General features: G+C 42.6%; 1 protein-coding gene across 2 annotated transcripts in view; it reads left to right on the forward strand.

The window, feature by feature from the left end:
- CDH13 (cadherin 13) overlaps positions 1–24,247 on the forward strand; it is a 1,016,104-nt gene that overhangs the window by 869,262 nt on the left and 122,595 nt on the right. For both annotated transcript variants that reach the window (NM_001035277.2, XM_024978135.2), the window contains one exon: positions 7,035–7,175. In NM_001035277.2, the coding sequence (NP_001030354.1) occupies positions 7,035–7,175 (141 nt within the window). The remainder of the gene's footprint in view (positions 1–7,034; positions 7,176–24,247) is intronic.

Here is a 24,247-nt window from a genome sequence, read left to right on the forward strand (position 1 = left end):
GAAATTCATCTCCTCTTCTTACTAGACAGACTTTGTAGGAAAGGTCTGGTTGACATTACACTTCAAAGGACTGAAATGGAAATATTTCCCAGAGGAAAGATAGTGAATGCTATTCTGGGAAGGTGGGCAGTCCTGAGGAAGGGGGCAGCTGGGAGTGAAATGAAGATGGCAGCTGGCGACAACGAGCACCACAGGGTGGGGTGGGAGGCAGCACCTCGGCTCCCCAGCATGCCTGACAAGCAACCTCAGAGAAGCCATATCCATTCCCTGTGGCTGCCGTAGCAAGACCACAAAGTCTGTGGCTCAGACAGCGCACATTTATTATCTCACAGTTCTGGAAGTTGAAAGTCCAAAGTGAGTTTCACTTGGGTGAAATTAAGGTGTCGGGGGCCCTGATTCCTTCCGGGAGCTCTGGGTAAAAATGTATCACCTTGCCTCTCCCACCTTCTGGAGGCCCCTGCATTCCTTAGCCCATGGCCCCCTCCTCCATCTCTCCATCTGTAAGTCCAGCAGCGTGCCATCTGCCTCTTCAAACCTCTGTCTCTCTCCTTCTGTTGCTGTATCGCCTTCTGCTCTGGAAGACAAAGCAGGCTCGAGGAGCAACCATGGTGCTGTTTAGTGTCTCACACGGAGTACATTTTTTTCTAGAAAGGGGAAAAAAAAAAAGGAATATTTTGCACAGAGAAAGAAACTTCAGTTTTTATTTTTTGTTTAAATTACATCATAAACAAGTGAGTTTTAAGTTGAAATAAGGGTACATGTTGACCTGCATTTCATCAGGTGTTCATTCAGAATGATGCTAATCTAAGCGTGGGCCTCAGGTCAGCAGCAACAGCATTTCCTAGAAGCTTTCTGGAAAGGCACATCCTTGGGCCCCAATCTAGACCTCCTGAATTGTAAGCACCATAAGTGGGCTGAAAATCTGTGTTTTAATGCAGCCCCCAGGAGCTTCTGATACAAGCAAAGCAAGTTCCAGAAGCACCAATGGAGACATTCTCTCTTAAGCACCTGCTATGTACCAGGCATAATGTTGCCATGGCAATTCAGGACCAAAAGATTAGAAAAAACAGGCTAATGTAGTGAACACTGTGTATATATATATATATATATATAGAGAGAGAGAGAGAGAGAGTATACTATATATATAATATAGTAAACAGAAAAATATATAAAAACCATAGAGAAAGAACACTTTAATAATATTTTCTTTTACTTAAACTTTTAGGGGTCTGTACTTGCACATGCTCAGATCCACCCCAAACTAGCTGTATGTTTTTGGACATTCCCGAACTCTGTTCCCTCAGACTGGGAGTTCCTTGAAGGTGGGATAGACCAGGTGATGTCTGAGATCCTTTCAAGAAACAATAGTTCATGTCTCTTTGCATCACAGACCTTGACTCCAGCCACGCCAATGGCCCTGTGTTAGCTGGACCTCCTTTCTGGTTCTCAAGGTCCTCTTCCCTCTTTGAATTCTCTGCCCTCACAGCCTCCTTCAAAGCCCAGCTCCAGCCTGCATTGACCTGAAGCCACGTAAAAACCGCAGTACCCCTCCCAGCTGCAACGTTCACATCTGAACCTCGGACCACACATTCCGCACACCCTGCCTGTTGCCTTGTGGAGCTAGTTCGCATGTGTTACCTTCAACCAAGCTGTGGCTTCCTTGAAAGTAGAGAATATACTTTATACTTCTTGTTCCCAGGGTGTCCTGAACAGATTCAGAATCAGCCTTCAATCCTTATTAAACGGTTGAATTTAAGAGTGTTTTAGGATTAATAGTCTCTCATCTTCTTCCACAGAAATTCACTTCCACGTCATGACCCCATTCCTAATCCCACAGTAGGAGACTCTCCTCTTCAGGGCCGTCCCTTCCTCCCCACTGGTGTCTGGGCTAAGTGGCCTTTCCTTTGCAATAACCACAGCTCTCTTCCTACTCCCATCTCATTCTCCTGAAATCTACTGACATCACCTCGGAATTTCCTAGCACCAGATTTGTCTCCCTTGTTGCTACTCTCTAGCACAGAGCCTAATATGTGCTCAGTATTTAATAGAAAGGGAAAGAGAAGTCGCTCAGTCACGTCCGACTCTTTGCAACCCCGTGGACTGTAGCTTATCAGACTCCTCCATTCATGGAATTTTCCAGGCAAGAGTACTGGAGTGGGTTGCCATTTCCTTCTCCAAGTACTTAATAAATATTTGGTAAATTAAATAACCTTCATACAGCCTTTCTGAGCACCCCACATCCTGGCTCCCTTCTCACAGACCTTAATTGCTACACTTCCATAACACTTATCTCATCATACTGACATACTTGCCTTTTGTTTATTTATCTAAAAATGCACTGAAAGCAGGGTCTGTATCATCATTCACCAGTTATTGGAACCTAGTAGACACTATATAAATGTTTCTGTGGATCAACCTGAATGTCAAATATTTGCTGCCATGAGTCTGAAGGGGGTGATTTTCCAGGTATCTTATGAATGCCTTTAGCATTTTATTTACCGTAACTCATCAGTAACATCAGAAGAGGTCCACTTCACCTGGAAATGTTTTGTTTGATTTTGGTGTCCCTCAACCCGAAATCGCTTAGGTTATTCCAGCTGCATGTGTCTAAGAGGCAGTGTTTACATCCCCTGCTGCTTCCCCACCCTGCTGGCTCTGTCAGCAACCAGTAAATCTGGGGAAATGAGCTCTGCCTTCTCCCTACCCACCAGACCCCAGCCGGCAAGAAAACAGCAGGTGACAGCCACGTACATGAATGTTCACATTAGCATCAAGCAACACGGTGAAAGGCGGCTAAAGACAAACACAAGTCAAACCCGACTCACCCTGTTGGCTAGGAAGGTGGAGAATGTCCCTCCCCACCTGCGGTGAGAAGAGGGCAGCGTTCACAAAGGGATGTACGGTCCTGCCGGATTTATGGACTCCCTGGCCCCCATCTTACATAGCCATAGTGGGTAAATCAAACCCCAGACAGACAGCAACTCATTCTGCTCCATATAATGCGCTCAGCCATCTGTTTGCAATAGTTATAGACCAGGTGTCAGGCGCAGCTAACCTGGAGAAGAATGCAGTCTCTGTTCAGGTGCCATACTGCAAGGAGTCTTGCTTTGCTCAGCTTCTCCGGGCAAAACCAATGAGTAAATAAGTTAATGAACTGCACTATATCCTTGCTATAAATCTCATGTTAATATTTCTCATTAACAATACCTTTAATGTTAGACAGCAAAGGGATCTATTGAAAAAGACTCCTACAGATTTCCTTGACCCTTCAAGCACTGTTTATAAGCTGGAACCAAGTCTTACCAGCTCATAGGAACCTATTGTGTATTTCACTTTCCAGCTATGCATTCAATGACGTCATGTTGGTAGCTTGAAAGCAGTCATGGTTAAGAGTATTTAAACCACCAAAACAAAAGTCTACTGTGTAAAAGCTGCAAGTCAGGAGCATATGCTGCTAAACTTTTATGGGCACACCACTCTTTGTAATTCATTGTTTTATAAAAATGCAACTATAATTGATTAATTAGTACGCAACAACAATGTGCCAGGCACTGAATTAGCAGCTGGGAGATAAAACTTTAAATAAGCCAAGGTCCCTGCCTCACGGAACTCAAGTGATCAGAGTCAACATCGCCAATAAACAAGTAATCAATAAACAAGAATGTTACAGACTGTGATTTTTGTTATTGTTCAGTCGCTAAGTTATGTCCAACTCTTTGTAACCCAATGGACTGCAGCACACCAGGCTTCCCTATCCTTCACCATCTCCCAGAGTTTGCTCAAACTCATGTCCATTGAGTCAGCGATAATATCCAACCATCTCATCCTCCCTCATCCCCTTCTCCTCCTGCCTTCAATTTTTCCCAGTATCAGAATATTTTCCAGTGAGTCAGCTCTTCACATCAGGTAGCCAAAGTATTGGAGCTTAGCTTCAGCATCAGTCCTTCCAATGTATATTCAGGCTTGATTTCCTACCGCTGGAGAAAAACTGTTATTTATTGCAGCATAACAAATTACTCCAAAAGGTAGTAACTTAAAACAATGGATACTTACTATCCCAGTTTCTGTGTTCAGGAGTCTGGATGTGGCTTAGCTGTGTCTTCTGCTTTCTGGACTCTCACAAAGCAGCCATCCACGTATTAGTCCAGAATTTCAGTCTCATCAGGTATGCCTGGGGAAAGATCCACTCCAGGCCCATGCAGTGCTTGTTGGCAGCCCTCCATTCCTTCTAGCTGGTCTTGTAGGCCTCCCTCAGCTTCTTGCCACATCCTTAGAAGACTTGCCAAAGATTCTACTGCATAATAACAGCATCCATGTACACACTCCAGGCTCCGTGCTCAGCACTTTATATTATCTGTTTTCATCCTCACCTATCCTAGAAGTCTTATTATTCTCCCCATTTGAACAGGTGAGGAGACTCAGACAAGGAGAACATAAGCAACTTGACCAGGTCCACTCAGCTTCTAAGAGGTGGAGCCAAGGTAACAGTCACTGGCCAAATGCTGACTGTTCCTCCCTAAGTGACAGCTCCCTATTATGCAATGAGATCCCTGCCTTCATAGAGCATCAATACAATGAAGAATGACCATCGAAAATGAGCATGAATTCACCGAGAGGAGAAAGAGGGGGAAGAAAAGTCAAAAGTAAGAAAAAGTAGGGTAGAGTAGAAGAAAATCCAGTCTGGACAAAGTATGAAAGGAGGTGCAGAGGGCGGCCTCAAGTTGAAGCAAGAGAAGGAGGGGGCACCGGGTGGGTTAACGGCCAATCCTTCCTCCATGTAACAGTTCCTCGTTGATTTTCCCCCACAGCTACCATTATGCTTGTTATTAGTGATAAATGTTCCGTTAAATGCTCACTCGTATGGCAGTTGAGGTAGCTGTATAAAACATCAAGGGTCCGGTGATTGATTATATGCCATGTTTAATGACACAGTTTGATTCTTTTTTTTTTTTCAAGATAAAATGTTTGGTTTTCAAATCAGTGTGATTGGTGAACTCAGCCCGTGGCTGTGGAGATACACCCAAGGCTTTTTCTTGCAGACACACCATCTTCCTTTTGTTTCTAGGATATATTAACTGGTAGTGAATCAACACCCAGGAGGAGATGGCAAATGCAATAGAAATGCATGACTGCAGAATTCAAACCAGGAGAGCAGCTTGCCTCTCAGATATGTCTTACAGATCAGATAGCTTAAAATAAAATCAAAGCAGCCAATTTAATTCTCCCAGTTTTGACACAGTGCTTCTCTTGGTCCAAATAAAATCCTATCTCCTTGAGCTAGAGTTCCCCAAAGGATGAGCCATTCCCTGAGAGTAAATGGCTCTGGTTTGGATATGCTCAGACCTTTGAGATATAATTTAGTTCAGGGAAACAGTAGTATATCATCATTATCAATAATGAAAGTGAATTGGCCAGCTTGTGTGCTGTGTACCGGCTGGGTGTCGGGGTCAAAGGCATGGTCCTTGCCCTTGAAAACTTTGTCATCCACTTGGGGAGATGGTAAATGGGCATCAAAATAAGGCCAAATGGGAAACATAGCCTTCAAATTAGTCAGGGGAGGACAAGCACTGTCATAAACTGCCCTTAACCCTGAGCAAAGGCTCATCTCTTGTTCACATCCCAGCCTACAGCGTGTCAGTGAAGGGTCTCTGTGCCACAGTCACGTGGAGATCCGGGCTTCTTCCTTCTGGGGAATAGAAAACACAGAGGATTATGCGGGTGCTTTAGGGGCCAGATTAGTCCATCTCTTCTGCCCACATTCCATTGTCCAGAATCGGTCACACAGTTCGTAAGGTCCAGCTGCACGTGCGTGCTAAGTCTCTTCAATCTTGTCTTATTCATTGCAACCCCGTGGACCATAGCCCGCCAAGCTTGTCTGTCCGTGGGATTCTCCAGGCAAAAATACTGGAGTGGGTTTCCATTTCCTTCTCCAGGGGATCTTTCTGGCTCAGGGATCGAACCCAAGTGTCTTACATCTCCGGCATCGGCAGCCGGGTTCTTTACCACTAGCACCCCCTGGGAAGCCGCCCCGCAGTCAAAAGAAATAGGATTGGGTAAACAAGTAAAAGTCTTCACCACAGTTTCCTTTAATTGCAAGCAACCCCAGAATCGATTCTGGCTGACTTCAGGGCCAAGAAGAACCTCCTGAATAAACCCCAGGGTGTGTTACAGAATCCAGGGGAGAGTTGCAGTCAGGAGCCAGCATAGTCCCACATCTCAGGCACTCTTCCTATTGGAGCTGATCACACCCAACTCCCCGCTGAGCCCTGAATCAACTGCGAGTGTTTAAACATAATAGCAAAATATCTGTCAAATATTCAAATGAAAAATATATGTATTGAGGGATAGCAGTGTGGTATTGCTTTTGTGTTAAATTTATCAGATCTCGACTGGATTAAAAAACATCTTTCAAATTTCACATGACATAAAAGACTAAAACAACTCACAGTGCTATGAAGGAAGTGCAGTATAAACAACTCTAAACCTCAGTTGGTGCTTTCTCACTTGTAAAATGGGAACAATAAATGCAACTTAACATGCTCGTTGAAAAGACTGACACTGGTTTCTGAAAAGCAGAGTAATCTGATGCCTGGTCCAGATTGTTCAGTTCCTAAGGCTGTTATCTTTGCCCTAATCTCATCATCAGATTTAGCCTCATTTCCAGATCAGTTCCATGAGGCCACTGTGAAATGACATATAATGGATATAAACATCAAATGTGCAATGTGTACCCAAACCCTGGACTTTGAACATTCTGGAATATATCACATGCCCCCTTAAACAAGGACAGAAAATAGATTCCATCCCCACAGCCAACTCCAGTCCATGCATAAGGACTGTCCTGCTGGGAGAGACTCCAAAGGTACATCTGTCCACCACAGCTGAGACTGCTGCCCAAGGTGGGGTGCTGCCCTTCCAGGCGCCTGCCGTGAGGGAGGGAGCACACCGCTCCAGCCGAGCACAGGCCAGCCACCTGTCCCAAGCAGCGACTCCAGTCTAAATGCCATCCTCTCTGTTGTGTTTTTGCCTCGTAGACGCTGGAAAATCCCAAGTATGAACTGATCATTGAGGCTCAAGACATGGCAGGACTGGATGTTGGATTAACAGGCACGGCCACAGCGACAATCATGATCGATGACAAAAACGATCACTCACCAAAGTTCACCAAGAAAGAGGTAAACCCCTGCTGAGCACCCCTCGTGATCATGGCCGTGATTGCTGATTAACATTGATTCCATGAACCACAGCCCTGCTGGCTCCCTGTTTGCAACATCAAAGCTCTCCTTTGTGGAGAGAAGATGGTGTTTTGCCAGAATAGTTTTCTACATTTTTATCTTTTTTTTTTTTTTAAGTGGAAAATACCAGAGCATTATGATTCAAAAGCATTGAATCTTGTTAAAGTCCATAAGAAAATAACTTTTAATGCCAAAGTGCCACTTTCATAGTTTTATCGGTGTTATTTAGTGCTGAATTATGCGAGTCCTATTGTGGTTTTAGCATAACAATAACTATTTTTTCAGCAAGTACAGATTGAGGGGCCAGACGGAACAGCAGCAAGAAGGTAAAGCAGATTTTCTTGGCAATAACTGGGCGGCCCAGGAGCTTATAAATAACAACCAAGTTAGCTCGTCTGGGAGAGCCGTCATTTATTTGCGGCTCCTGTGCTTTTATGATTGTGGATCGCGGTTGTTGTTTCCCATCTATTCCAACGGAATAGTGTTTGCGGACAGGCTGAGTATGCAAGACCGGATCCAGCTGCCGAGTATGTGTCCAGACTAAGAAGTCATTGGCACCATACCTCAGAAGGCAATGTGACGGTCTTGGTTTCTTTGGGGGTCAGGACCAGAGCCAAGGACTTAACACCCCTCTTATTGACCAAGAGCATAGCATCAGTCATGGCAGCCCCCCGTTTGCCAAACCTTTCCTGTATATCCACCACCACCACCTCAGGGCTCTCCACCTGTGATCCATTGTCTCAATTGATCGTGTGAGGTTGGCTTCATGAGCCACATTTTTTAAGCAATCAGAGAGCTTATTAAAAGCTCAGAGAATCTGGGTCTCCAAGGTCTTGGGCAGAACATGTAGCAGAAGTGGGATGTGAGCACCACGCCCTGTGAACCATGCTCTCAGCCCCAACACTGCACTTCCTTGCCCGCTGTTGATGTTTCCTCCCCTCCCAGGCACTCAGAGAAGAGACCCAGGTCTGGACTGGCAACTGTGCACCCCTCTCTCATGTGTCCCAGGGCCACCCCCGATGACCCTTCCCAGCCCTCTGGCTCCCCAGTGACCTCTGCACATCAGCAGCCCCGCCTGACTCATCCAGGAGGTGGAAATCTCCCCCTCGCCCAGTGGCATCTTGGACACTCAGGGGTCTAACCTCAAAACAGCAAAGTCCACAGAGCTGATGTGGTCCATTCTATCACTCCCACAACGCTGCTTCTGTAACTGCTAAAATAGATTGCATATTATTCCCATGTTTCTCAAACTATGCTCCAAGAAATTCGTTCCACAAGTTGTATCATTGTAGAGGGGGAGGTGGAGGGAGATTTCAGGGTCAGAGAAATCTGGAGAGCACTGAGAGGAATGGTATGCAGGGTTTCTTTTACTACAGGGCTTCTGGGCACCTTTACAATGCTTTGTGTTTCTCCAAGGGGTAGGTATGGTCTGTAAGCTTTCTCAGGCTCATTTGGCCTGGGGATAATTTTTCCTGGACCACCTCATCATGTCTCATTGAGCTGGTGTTCCTAAGATATTCAGTGGGAGATATTGGTTGATCTGTAAAATTTCTCAGGAACCTCTTTAAAAAGAATAACTCAAGACACTGTGAAATGGTCAGTATAGACATAGTAATGACACTAGAAATTGGATAACCCCAATCTGAAATAAGAAAACCTATCCATGTTACCAAAAGGGTGATGTTAATTAGTTATATCAGTGGAGGCTGAATTGAGCTCAGCTTGTGTTCCTAGCTATGGGCTAAATACTGTGAGAGGCTCTTGTTGTTGATATTGTTGTTAATACCACTGAATTTAAGGAAAGATTTAACATAGATCTGAAGTAAAGTAAGAGACCTTGAGTAGCATAATGTATTCACCTGTGAATATTGGCAAAAGCACAGAACTCTCTTCAAATGGACATTGGATAATGAGCTTGAGATTCCCATGGGGCAGAGCTGACATCACAACTTGTATGGAGACACAAGTAACAAAACGAGAAAAATGGGAAGCTAGTACTTCACATTCTCTCTCTTAGACGTTAGATGTCCAAAAGAGTCTTTGCCAATGCTGGGCAAATCAAATTCACAACTAAATTATCTAGCGTGTTCCAGGAAGGCTGCTGTTCTTTGTCATTGAGTGGGGGGTTCATACACTGTGGACGCCAGAACACTAGAGGCAGTGAAAGAGATGTGATGGGGTGAGCTCTAGACCAGAAGGGGATTCAAAGCCCACCTATAAGCCATGTGATCTCAGCACGTTCACCATCCATGTTCTCATTTTGTCACCTGTTAGTGGGGCTGATCATAAAGCCCACCTCACTGAGTTCTTGTGAATGTTAAATGAGCTGATGGTGACAAGCACTACTTCTTGTGACCTCGACTTCTCTAGAGTGTTGGTGGTGAGGATGTGGTGGTAATTTACAAAGTGGCAGAGAGGAGAGTGGGGTAAAGGCAGTCATGAGGAAGATGGTGAGGAAGGTGGTGGTGAGGAAGATGGCAGCAGTGAGCAAGACGATGGTGTGATAAATGACGTCATTTTTAAAATTCAGAAAGCCAACTGAAATTCTTATCTAAAGGGCTGTCTTCCCTCCATGTTGAAAAGCTGCTATTTTTCTTTAAAGTGATCTACGAACCTGCTCAAACACTTCAAAATACGTGATTAAGACCCTCCCATGATTAAGGGAGAAGTAATTCTGAAGAAGAGAGGGCAGAAACTGTAAAACTCATCACTGTGGGAAAAAGCAAAGACATCTGAGAGAAGCCTGTTAGGTGGAGAAGGGATGGAGACAGTCCAAAGATGGTCTTGGGTGTGAAAGAAGTCAAACAGGATGAACTCAGAAAAGAAAGTAACAGGGACCTGTGATCCTGAAGCTGAAATAATTTTTAGAGATAAAGGTCAGGGCTCAGTCATCCCAGAATGGAAACGGTGGTCATTCAAGGTTGAAAGTATCTAGAAACCTGTCCAAGAAGATGTTGTTTTATGTAAGTTTCTTCATATACAAGGACATTTCTTAGGAAATTCATGGAAATATTAATAGATGATTGTTGTCTTTTTCTAAATTTCTACTTTATGTGATCTTTCATCTCCAGAAAAATGAATTTTTTTATCTGTTTAAAAGAGGAGTTTCAGCTGGCCAAAAATTACAGACTGCAAATAGTGTGCTGTTAAATGAGATAGAGGTGTAGTTTCTCTCACATGAAAGTCTCTGGGTCAACAGTGCCAGGCCAACATGGCAAGACCATGATATTGTCAATTTACTGTGTTCCTCTTAACCTTTCTTCTCTGCCTTCCCCAAAGCTGCATCATGGTACAGTAGGGTCACTGCAGTGCCAGCCATCATGTGCATGTAACAGATAAAAAGAAGCAGGAAATGAGAAAGGCAAAGGAGAACCTATCACCTAAGTAAAACATCCTCTAAAGAACTTCCCCAGAAAGTCAAATGACATCTACTTGAGTCTCCTTAGCCTTCTTTATCTGTAAGGGATATTGAGAAACAACGCCAGCTGTCTTTAGTTGGCAGGTTGCAGCCCCTGATAATATAGAGGTTGGTACTGAGGAAGGAGATGTTGTATTTTTAAAGTTATTTTAAACAGCGAATAGTGCATACTGAGATCATTTGTTCCCCTGTGAGTATTCACTTTGACTGTAAGCTTGCTGAAAAGTGAAGCCCACACCTCTTTTATTTTCTGTTGCATTCCCAGTTGTCACTCAACAATCCAGTACCTGCTGAATGTTTCCTGAAGATAATTTTAAGTTGAGAACACTGTCCTTGGGTGTGAGGATCCAAGTGCTGTAAATTGTTACTGATATATGAAATCAATCTTAGTCATTGATTTTCATGAAAATTTGGGTTAGAAGCACTAGTCTCACTATGGAGAGTCTTCTGTGAGTTTTCCTAATAGTTTTTACACGTGGCTTTAACTGTTAATGTTTACTTGTTAGCTGTGGCTTTTCTAGAATAGGTATTTGGAAATGACTTTAGGGAATATAGATAAACTCTCCAAACCCACAGTCTGAATTATGGTTGAGAATCTCAGTCCAATTTAGAGCAAAAGGACTTGTCCATGTCTCTCTAAATTTTTTTTTTTAAGAAAAAAATGTGTTATTTGTTCCTTATAGCATAGTTAATGTTCAACACATATTTTCAACAAATATTTTCACATAAACCCCAGGATTGGGGGATTAATTAAATCACTATTGATTTTCAAAGAATGTATTTGCAAATAATTATAACATTTTAAAATGTTTTCATTCATTTATTCTATTAATTGTTTTCAAGTTTTACCTTAAAATGGAAATTGGTAATGAAGACTTAATAACTTAGGAATTTTTTTTACCTACTTGATGAATTCTTTTTAAGGTAAATATTTTAATGTTCAAACTATCATAGTACAATACCTGTAATAAAAATGGTGTAAAAAAAAAACTTAAAAGGCCCTGTTTTTCTGGAAACTGAGAGATGGGTAAATGATCCAGTTTTCATAAAGGGGTAAAGATAAATGGTGTAAGCTGGGAGTCAGCAAGTTGAAACTGAGTCACCAGCAGATACTTGCATTAAGTGACCAAGAAGGTACTGGGGTCTAGTCTGCATTCACAAAAGTCAGTGTCGGGCCTTGAAGGACTTCACTGCTTCAGGAGTCTTATCTTTTCTTAATAAAAATATTGCACTAATTATTTATTAATTAGCTGCCTAGTTCACCCCATAATACTTTTTCCTCTTACATGTTTAACTGAAAACTTTGTGGTCTCTTCTTTATGTAATAATTATGTAAAGACATTTTCTTCAGAAGGGGAACAATAAGTCTAATCTTTTCTCTAGCAGCATTGATAGAAGCTTGCTCTTATTGTTGAGAGTTTAGAAATATTTTTTCACCTTTACTATGTTATTGGAAAACTCATGTGAAATTGAAGAATTGTGGTTATATATAAGAACATCTCTATCAAGTTTCTATCATATAGATAGATATATATATAGCTCTGCAGTGTCAAATGTTCTTGTATAAAGACCAATCTTTAAACTGATGACACTTGTAATCATGTTACCCACATCACTGTTTTGAGGCAGTTTAAGATTTTTGTATGTTGGTATTGCAGGTAAATCACAAGAAATTTAAATCTCTACCAGTGTGTTCATTTTGACTCACTGCCTCTTCATTTGTAAGTTTATTAATCAAGGAGCTATTTTATTTATCACATTAGAACTTTACTTTTTTCCTCTAAATGAAATATCTGAAGCAAGATGTCAGGATAACATCAATGTACACAGAAATCCGTTGCATTCCTATACACTAACAATGAGAAAGCAGAAAGAGAAATTAAGGAAACAATTCCATTCACCATTGTGATGAAAAGAATAAAATACTTAGGAATAAATCTACCTAAAGAAACAAAAGACATATATAGAAAACTAAAACACTGATGAAAGAAATCAAAGATGACACAAATAGACGGAAAATATACCATGTTTGTGGATCAGAAGAATCAATATAGTGAAAATGAGTATCTATAGATACTCCAAAGCAATCTATAGATTCAGTGCAATCCCTATCAAGCTACCAACGGTGTTTTTCACCAAACTAGAACAAATAATTTCAAAAATTTGTATGGAAATAAAAAAAACCTCAAATAGCCAAAGCAGTCTTGAGAAAGAAGAAAGAAACTAGAGGAATCAACCTGCCTGACTTCAGACTATACTACAAAGCTACAGTCATCAAGACAGTATGTTACTGGCACAAGGACAGAAATATAGATCAATGGAACAAAATAGCCCAGAGATAAATTCACGCACCTATGGACACCTTATCTTTGACAAAGGAGGCAAGAGTATACAATGGAGAAAAGACATCTCTTTAACAAGTGGTGTTGGGAAATCTGGTCAACCACCTGTAAAAGAATGAAACTAGAACACTTTCTAATACCATACACAAAAATAAACTCAAGATGGATTAAAGATCTAAATGTAAGACCAGAAACTGTAAAAGTTCTAGAGGAAAACATAGGCAAAACACTCTCTGACATAAATCACAGCAGGATCCTCTATGACCCACCACCCAGAGTAATGGAAATAAAAGCAAAAATAAACAAATGGAACCTAATTAAACTTAAAAGCTTCTGCACAACAAAAGAAACTATAAGCAAGGTGAAAAGACAGCCTTCAGAATGGGAGAAAATAATAGCAAATGAAGCAACTGACAAAGAATTAATCTCAAAAAATATACAAGCAGTTCATGCAGCTCAATACCAGAAAAATAAATGACCCAATCAAAAAATAGGCCAAAGAACTAAACAGACATTTATCCAAAGAAGACATAGATGGCTAACAAACACATGAAAAGATGTTCAACATCACTCATTATCAGAGAAATGCAAATCAAAACCACAATGAGGTACCATCTCACACCGGTCAGAATGGCTGCTATCAAAAAGTCTACAAAAAATAAATGCTGGAGAGGGTGTGGAGAATGGGGAACCCTCTTACACTGTTGGTGGGAATGCAAACTAGTACAGCCACTATGGAGAACAGTGGGGGAGATTGCTTAAAAAACTGGAAATAGAACTGCCATATGACCCAGCAATCCCACTGCTGGGCATATATACCAAAGAAACCAGAACTGAAAGAGACATGTGTACCCCAATGTTTATCGCAGCACTGTTTACGATAGCCAGGACATGGACGCAACCTAGATGTCCATCGGCAGATGAATGGATAAGAAAGCTGTGGTACAGCAAGCGGGGGCTGGGCAGGGAGGCGCAGCGCGGGCTGTATCGCTGAGAGTAAGAATCTGGCCTGAATACCCTGAGCACTATCTGAGCGAAATAATTTGGGCTAGCAAACCAGACTGTGGGATATCTACCATGCGAAAAGCCAGCCCTAACCTAAGACACCGCCAGCCCGCGCACGGAACAAAGGACTAAACAGAGGTAGCCGGCTGCAAACCTTCCCCCTCTGGTGACAGGCAGCCAGAGCCGGAAGGGAGCAATCACAGCCCCAGAGAGACATTATCTATAAAACTGGCTTCTTTGCTAACTAAAACTTATTGGGGGTCTGGACGGTCAACATCTGCCTGAGAAGGTGCGCCGGTTTTACACCCAGATAACCAAGTGGCGGGGAGGCGATAAGTCGCAGCATTGGCGCTCGCCAAACACCTCATCACCTGAGCTGCTGGGACCTGGGAAGAGCACAAAACGCAGCCCCAACTGAGTCTGCGCCTCTGAGGACCACCTGAGTGCCTGAACATGAGTGGCTTGGACCTGGGAGGTGTATGCAACCCAGGGCCAGCCTCGGATTGTTCCCGGTGGAACAACCTAGAGCCTGAGCAGTGTGGGCAGGGAGGCTACACACGCCGTGAGCGGGGGCAGACCCAGTGTGGCTGAGGCACTGCGAGCGCACGCCAGTGTCATTTGTTTGCAGCATCCCTCCCTCCCTCCCCATAGCGCGACTGAACAAAGAGAAGAAATATAGCTCCAACCACCAGAACACCGACACAAGCTTCCCTAACCAGGAAACCTTGACAAGCCACCTCTACATACCCACACACAGCGAGGAAACGCCACAATAAAGAGAACTCCACAAACTGCCAGAATACAGAAAGGACTCCCAAACTCAGCAATTTAAACAGATGAAGAGACAGAGGAATACCCAGCAGATAAAGGAACAGGATAAATGCCCACCAAACCAAACAAAAGAGGAAGAGATAGGGAATCTACCTGATAAAGAATTCCAAATAATGATAGTGAAATTGATCCAAAATCTTGAAATTAAAATGGAATCACAGATAAATAGCCTGGAGACAAGGATTGAGAAGATGCAAGAAAGGTTTAACAAGGACCTAGAAGAAATAAAAAAGAGTCAATATATAATGAATAATGCAATAAATGAAATTAAAAACACTCTGGAGCCAACAAACAGTAGAATAACAGAGGCAGAAGATAGGATTAGTGAATTAGAAGATAGAATGGTAGAAATAAATGAATCAGAGAGGATAAAAGAAAAACGAATTAAAAGAAATGAGGACAATCTCAGAGACCTCCAGGACAATATTAAACGCTACAACATTCGAATCATAGGGGTTCCAGAAGAAGAAGACAAAAAGAAAGACCATGAGAAAATACTTGAGGAGATAATAGTTGAAAAATTCCCTAAAATGGGGAAGGAAATAATCACCCAAGTCCAAGAAACCCAGAGAGTCCCAAACAGGATAAACCCAAGGAGAAACACCCCAAGACACATATTAATCAAATTAACAAAGATCAAACATAAAGAACAAATATTAAAAGCAGCAAGGGAAAAACAACAAATAACACACAAGGGAATTCCCATAAGGATATCAGCTGATATTTCAATAGAAACTCTTCAAGCCAGGAGGGAATGGCAAGACATACTTAAAATGATGAAAGAAAATAACCTACAGCCCAGATTATTATACCTAGCAAGGATCTCATTCAAGTATGAAGGAGAAATCAAAAGCTTTTCAGACAAGCAAAAGCTGAGAGAATTCTGCACCACCAAACCAGCTCTCCAACAAATACTAAAGGATATTCTCTAGACAGGAAACACAAAAATGGTGTATAAACTCGAACCCAAAACAATAAAGTAAATGGCAACGGGATCATACTTATTAGTAATTACCTTAAACGTAAATGGGTTGAATACCCCAACCAAAAGACAAAGACTGGCTGAAAAAAAAAAAGAGAAAAGTGTTTGATATTTTATAGTATCGCACAGTTCACTTTTCAAATCAGGTTACTTAGTGCACTAATAAACGTCCAGAACACCTCCACTGACATATGACCTTCTATCGAAGGAAAATGTTTCTAATGTTCTTCTGGAAGTTCCTAATTACAAAGTTATAAGAAGTCAACAATGCTTGGAGAGTCTCTTCATAGTGTATCAGCACCATGTCCTCCAATATTACTTTATCTAGATGTGGTAGGCAGCATTTGGCAGGGTTCCCAATGATCTTTGCCTCCTTGGACCCACACTTTTCTGTGATCCCCACTTTCCATGAGTACCTGCAGAACCTAGGGACTCACTCATAACAAGCAGAATATAACAAAGGTGATGGGATGTCATTTCCATGATCAAGTTACAAAGAAGTCAGACTCGCATCTTTCTCACTTTTTCTCTCTTCTGCTGGCACTCTCTCTGAGCTTCTCGATCCCCTGTTAGCATTGCTGTCTGTTGCCCTGTGGAGAGGGCCAGCTGGAAACCAACTGATGGTGGTCAAGAGCTCACAAGGAACTGAAACTTAGCCCAAAAAAAAAAAAAGAAAGCTGTGGTACATATACACAATGGAATATTACTCAGCTGTTAAAAAGAATGCATTTGAATCAGCTCTAATGAGGTGGATGAAACTTGAGCCTATTATACAGAATGAAGTAAGTCAGAAAGAAATACACCAATACAGTATATTAACACATATATATGGAATTTAGAAAGATGGTAATGATGACCCTATATGCAAGACAGCAAAAGAGACACAAAGAACAGACTTTTGGACTCTGGGAGAAGGCGAGGGTGGGATGATTTGAGAGAATAGCATTGAAACATGTATATTACCACATGTGAAACAGATGACCAGTCCAAGTTCAGTGCATGAAACAGGGCACTCAAAGCCGGTGCACTGGGACAACCCAGAGGGATGGGATGAGGAAGGAGGTAGGAGAGGGGTTCAGAATGGGGGACACATGTGCACCCGTGGCTGATTCATGTCAATGTATGGCAAAAACCACTACAATATTGTAAAGTAATTAGACTCCAATTAAAATAAATAAATTAATTGTTTTAAGATTTTTGTATGTTGGTATTGCGGGTAAATCACAAGAAATGTAAATCTCTACCAGTGTGTTCATTTTGACTCACTGCTCTTCATTTGTAAGTTTATTAGTCAAGGAACTATTTTATTTATCACCTTAGAAATTTACTTTTTCCTCTAAATAAAATATCTGAAGCAAGATGTCAGGATAACATCAATGTACACTATTCCTTAACTTTATCATTTTTGCTTTCTGTAAACCAACAAAAGTAGAAAAGGATGACTTTAAATCGGTCTAGGATTGAGTTAGATCATCGTTGAGTTTCAGTCTTGAGTGAGGGCTATCATGGTTTCTCTTACTCTTAGGTACAGCCTCTCTGGAATTCTAACTGAAATATGGATACTTTTTACAAAGGCTTTTCCATCTTGGACACCCTGAATTTCAGTGGCCTTGTCAGCCCATGAGACTGTTGAAAGCTCTGCTCAGCTTCCTGGTCTCATAGCAGCACTTTCTACTCAGATTCTTAGCCTCTTGTCCCTGTGCCCTTATACTCTTACTCTGCCTTGAGAGTAAAAGCTTTATAAAGTGTTGGCTTTACTTCATTAACTTCCCTTCACAGCAGGATCTGGATTCTCAAGTTCCAGCTGCCTTGGTAGCTCTCTAGTGCTTTCAGATAGGTTGAGGGGAGAGGATGTGTAAAGTCCATATGCTTGAGCTACCCTAGATTTGAGGGGTGGTCTAAAAGAAGCTTGCCCCAGTCACTGTAAACAGAGAAAATTGTGGCTTAGCCTTTTACTCTGGATCATTAGGGAAAGGCAGTAGATGCTGTGTATATGGAATCCACTGTAGCACAAAACTTCATAATATATTCATTAAAAACGTGGGTCGGAGAAATGGAATTAAATGCTTTGACAGTACTCACCCCATCTTATACCCCGTTGCTTCATAATCAATTCATTTTACTGAAAAGATTAAAAACTTTGTGTCTCCTCATTGATACTGATAACCAAGAAATGACTCTAACACAGAGGAAACTGAACTACATCATTAGGGGCAGCCTATGCTTTCCTGGTCCTTCACTAGAGTTGATATGAATATCTGAGTTTTCTGAACTCTTCTAGATCTTTTCATATGTTCTTGGTAGTTTGATGGCCCCAGGTATAAAGCTAGTAAATGTACATTGTGTGTCATCTTTTACCAAAAATCTAATTGAAGTGAATATATTTACCCACTCCCCCAGGGTTCCACGCCATATATTTGAGTGCTTTAAATAAAACTCTCTTACTTTCAGGCTTCCTGGGTGGCACTAGTGGTAAAGAATCTGCCTGCCAATGCAGGAGACACAGGAGACACGGGTCTTATCCCTGGGTCAGGAAGATCCCCTGGAGAAGGAAATGGCAATCCACTCCAATATTCTTGCCTGGGAAATCACATGGACAGAGGAACCTAGTGGGCTATAGTCCATGGGGTCACAAAGAGTTGGACACGACTGAATGATGAAAAAACTCCTACTTCTGTAAGAGTTTGTTTCCCTTAAGAGAGCCTTTTAAATTCAGAGGTGGTCAGGACTAAACACTGACCACATAATTACACATTCTGCTTGCTCAACAGAGATTAATCCAGAAAGTCAATTACATATTTCTTAGAACATCAAACCCATTTCAATTATCTGACTCAAGTGACTTTTCTGGAAGTTGGAGTCCAAGACATTTTAACAACCAGATAAATCTTTAAAGATGATTAAATGTTATTTCAAATAGTCTGGACTCCCTCTTCCCATGAAGCTTTTTATAGCTATTATGGTAAAATATGTGATACATTTTGCTGTGATGCTGTGAAATAACATAACTGACAGTTTTCTGTGTGGCTGAAGTTTTAAATAAAACCAAACATACATCACTGGGATCTTTATCCCGTGTTTTGTGTGGCAGCTGGGGGCCTCCCAACACATACAGAAATGGAATATTTGGAGAGAATAGAACAGTGTGACTTCACAACACAGATGCCACCAGCCCCCAACTGTGCAAACGGTCACCTCACTCCTGATGACATCAGTTCCTGGTCCACCTCTGTGCAGGTCCAACATCTTGTCCAAGGAACTCCAGAGCCCTCAATGGCAAATCTCATTCCCAACTTGCCATCTCATAACTGAAGAAGGGTTAGTTGCAAAACAGCCAATACCCACGTCCCCATTTATCTTCACTAGGAAGGGGTGAGTTCACTGCTTTCTTCTCCTGCTCCAAGCTTGTAAAAAAATACATGAAATCATCAACTAAGTCTCCTGGAGTTCAAATTTCAGAGGCACTTCAAACAGCAGGTCTACAGCTGAATTTGTTGACTAAAAGAGAGTGAAGGAAAATGGTTGTTCAAATATAAGCAGTGCTCTATAAATAGAAGCCATCATCCAAACAAGATTCTTCCAGCTAAAGAAAAGGGAGGTGGTGTGTGCGCTCCCAGATTTAATTGTTCAGTGACAGCAGGATGAGAAATCTTGCATTGTTGAAAACGCCCAAGTCGATTATACACTGTGTTTGTGATGTCGAAACACCTGGATTTGTTAAAGTGAAAAAATGTAATCTACCGGGTGGCTGGTTCTTCAAGCCTCCGGTAAAGGTAGACCAGACAGCCAGATGATTTATTGCATTAATCACTCCTTCATGATTATATTCATGATGTGTTGATCCCCATCTCTCCTGTGTGAACCTCTATGCAAATCCTGTGCCTTTGCGAACCCTCTGGTTACGCTCCGAGGGTCAGCAGCAACTCAGTGGCAATAAAAGCAGTTTTTTACTACAGCTGGCAGAGTCTCACCACAAAGCCACTCTGTGGCACGGTGGCCTCTGAAGGCTTCATCCATCTGCTTCTGCTCAAAGACAATATCCTCACACCAAGAGCAACAGCCACAGAGCTGTAAAACATCAATTTTTTTAACTCTATGAATGTAATATTACTACACCTCAAAATGCAGCTTGCAGAATGAGAATGCAAGAGTTCAAAAAGAGAAAGCCAAGAGCAACCCAAAGGAGATGAAATACCCATGCCCACGCTGCACCTGGAAACCATTTTGTGCTGAACAGTGTTAGAAACAAGAGCAGCGGGTCTTAGCCTGGATGGTTTTAAACATGGTCCACTTGGTCACCACCTACCTCCAACTCAGACCACGCTGAAGTTCTAGTTATCCCCCCAACCTGCCAGGCTTTAGGATGCCTCCATGCCACTGCATATCCCTTCTCCCTGGAATGCCTTTCTCTTCTTTCATACCTGGAAAGCTCCAATTTACGCTTTTTGTAGGTCCCCAAGTTATAAATCCCTTAGGCAGCTTGCTGCTTCTCCCTCCTTGTTGCTACCCATGCTGCGCATCTGCCAGCTCAGTCTTATCATGTTGCCTTTGAGTCATGTATTCCTTCTGTATCTCCCCAATACTGCTAGGATGCTTTCATATTTAGGGACATATCTCTTCCATCACTGCCTCTAGGACTTAACACAGGGATCACATCAAAAGTTTAGCTGGAGGTGAAATTATTATTCATGCGGTAAATCCTCATTACTGCCTGTTGTGTCTCAGCTTCTAATATACTATTAAATATAATTACAGTTTCTTATCATATTCAGTGTTACCTGTAAACCATCATATGTTATGTAATACCCTCTTAATATTCTATTCTTTTCTAATATGTATATACCCTAATATGTACATATTTCACTCCGATAGTGTATAACATTCACATTCTAAAGTGCTATACAATTAAGTTATTTATTCGCTTATTGTCGCTCTTCCCAAATTAGAACAGAAGCTCCATGAGAAAAGGAACTTTGTCCCTTTGCTCCCTGCTCTGGCCCCAGCAGCCAGCCTTGGCACATAACCAAATAACAGGTGAATGAGTAAATAAATTATAAATGTTGGATGGTGAGCAACAGAGGCAATCGGAAAGTGCTCAAAGGGGCTTTAGAGACAATTTCATCCAGCCCGTGGTTTTAGACCCGAGGGAGGCTGCTCAAGGCTGATTGCAGATCTCAGGCCAGCCTCACTGTGGCAAAGAATACTGCTGCCAGTGAAAAAATCCAGGCCCCACAGCAGCACAGAGTCGTGAGGGACCCTGAGGTGTGTCGTTTTCCCGGGGTGCACAGAGAGCCCAGAGGGCTGGAGTTAAATTCCTTTCTCAAGTAAATAAACGAATCTACACAAACTCCAGAAAGCCCTAAATCTACTACCCTGTCAGTCAAGTAAAAAAAAAAAAGAAAGAAAAGAAAAAAAGTCAGCATTAATAAATAATACATAAAGGAATTGTTAGAGTAGAAACAGGCTCAACGTTTACTGAGAACTTAAAAACAAGAAAGAAAATATTTCACAGCCCAAGTTCTGTATGGGTTCATTCTTCTAAGAGGGCTTTAACAAAATCATCCAGAATTTATTTTAATGTATTCATTTGTTTCCAAACTAAAATCTATTTCATTTACAGGCTGAATATCAGTTTTCCCGGTATTGGCAGCATTTTATTTTGCTGTCGATCTGCTCAGATCTGAGAAGACAGGAATTTATGAGAAGTATCTTTTTCAGCCTGTCTTACCTGGATGTATATATTGCATATCAGAACATTAGACTGTTGCCTTCCAAAGTGCATTCAGTCATTCATTTTTTTCCACAAACCAGTGGTTTATTAGAAAGTTCCTTTTCCTAATTTTATAGCATCACACACACACACACATCAGTCGCTTAGTCGTGTCTGACTCTTTGCGACCCCATGAATCGCAGCACGCCAGGCCTCCCTGTCCATCACCAACTCCCGGAGTTCATTGAGACTCACGTCCATTGAGTCAGTGATGCCATCCAGCCATCTCATCCTCTGTCGTCCGCTTCTCCTCCTGCCCTCAATCCCTCCCAGCATCAGAGTCTTTTCCAATGAGTCAACTCTTCGCATGAGGTGGCCAAAGGACTGGAGTTTCAGCTTTAGCATCATTCCTTCCAAAGAAATCCCAGGGCTGATCTCCTTCAGAATGGACTGGTTGCATCTCCTTGCAGTCCAAGGGACTCTCAAGAGTCTTCTTCAGCACCACAGTTCAAAAGCATCAATTCTTCAGCACTCAGCCTTCTTCACAGTCCAACTCTCACATCCATACATGACCACAGGAAAAACCATAGCCTTGACTAGACAAACTTTTGTTGGCAAAGTAATGTCTCTGCTTTTGAATATGCTATCTAGGTTGGTCATAACTTTGCTTCCAAGGAGTAAGCGTCTTTTAATTTAATGGCTGCAGTCACCATCTGCAGTGATTTTGAAGCCCAGAAAAATAAAGTCTGACACTGTTTCCACTGTTTCCCCATCTATTTCCCAGGAAGTGATGGGACCAGATGCCATGATGTTCGGCATACATATATATATATATATATATATATATATATATATATATAAATATCATATGTGATAAAGTTAAATACAATCTGTTATGCTTGTAAGGATAGGTTATTTTGTTTTTCCTTTTTTTCTTTAGTTTTAAAATCACTCTTCTGGAAATTAAAGGAAATTCTGCCTCCAGGAAGGTGGAGAAGCCGCCAGAGTATGGCTCAGTCTACACGCTGCTGGGAAACAGCAAGAATGTTAATACTGTGCTATTTAGATATTCACATGGGCTGAACTCATTCATCCACCAGCCCCCCTATCAGAAGTGTATTCCATGAGTCCTCTGTGCCAGGCACTGTGTGAGGCTAGGGTGCAGGGAGGCGAGCACAGCTTGCCAGCCTCACACACAATGGTCCCTGACCTCAGGAAGTCACGACTTCAGCTGGAGACCACTGGGGACTTTCTTGGTGGCCTCGCGGTCAGGATTCTGAGTTTTCACTGCTATGGCCCAGAGTCAATCCCTGGTCAGGAAACTGAGATCCCACAAGCCATGTGGCCAAAATTAAATAAATTATATAAATAAATAAGTTAATAAAATGGGGACAACTAGCCAGCAAATAGCTACGTGTGACCCTAGGGACAGGCTGGAATGGGGTGAACTCACTCTAGAAGGACACATGTGGGCAGCCACTGTGGCGTTCAAGGAGGTCTCCTCCAAGGAGTGACATTTATGATGACAGTAACAAAATACCGCACACTACGTGGCTTGAACAACGTTTGTTCACTCAAGGTCCACGTGTCCACGGGGCACTGAGGAAGCACCTACTCGTGTCTGTGTCTGCTTCCCAGTGATCTGCGGGCGATGTGTGGTGATCATAGCATGTAGATGCATCGCCCAGTCTCTTCTGTTATCTTCCCGTGACCTTCTTTCTGTGTGCGTAAGTGAACGTAAAGAAAGTGAAGTCGCTCAGTTGTGTCCGAGTCTTTGCGACCCCACAGACTATAACCTGCCTGACTCCTCCATCCATGGGATTTCCCAGGCAAGAATATTGGAGTGGGTTGCCATTTCCTTCTCCAGGCGATCTTCCCAACCCAGGGATCGAACCCAGGTCTCCCGCATTGCGGGCAGACTCTTTACCATCTGAGCTCCCAGGGAAGCCCTGGTGCATGTCTATGCATAATTTTCTCCTTTTTATAAGAATGCCGGTTGTGTTGGTGTGGAGCACACTTGAGACCTCATTTTAGCTTGGCCACCTCTATTTCCAAGGGAGGTCCCATTCTGAGACACTACTGGTTAGGATTCCATCAGAATCCATGCCCATGGGACTTGGGAAGACGCAGAGGGTCCACATGAAGTTCTGGAGGCAGGGAAAGCACGTCTAGCTCGAGGAACTGAGAGCCATCCGGTATGGATGGAGAGCATGAGAGACAGCGGGGGATGTGAGACTGGACAGGAAGGCAGGAGGCTGCTCACTGGAAATGCAGTGGGAAGACATTGGCAGACACTACAAAGGGTAGACCTTTCGAGACTTGGAGCCCCCACCCTGCTCAGAAACATGGCCATTCCTGCCGTCAGAGATTGCTGGGGATGGTGCCGCTGGCCACCATGACGCATACCTCCACAGAAGTGGGAATAATGCCCACAGCAGGGAAACTGGCATTAGTGGACACTGATATAGTAGTTTTTAAGCTAATGAAGCCCTTCCACAGTCCAGTCACTTTCCCACCTACCACCCGGACAGTCCAGTGAAGAGGGTCTGGTTCTCGACCCGGCGCATGTGAGAAAGCTGGGGCTGGGTGGGCCGGTTCCTCCTCCAGGTCGCTGGGGGACTAGATGCTGAGATGCTGAACTTTGGGTCTCTTTCTTCCTTAGCAAGTGTTCCGTCAATTAAGGCAAATGTGTGATGAACTTTTATCAAAAGCAAGACTGGCCAT

This window comes from Bos taurus, chromosome 18 (assembly GCF_002263795.3).
Source record: "Bos taurus isolate L1 Dominette 01449 registration number 42190680 breed Hereford chromosome 18, ARS-UCD2.0, whole genome shotgun sequence".
Classification (NCBI taxonomy): Eukaryota; Metazoa; Chordata; class Mammalia; order Artiodactyla; family Bovidae; genus Bos; species Bos taurus.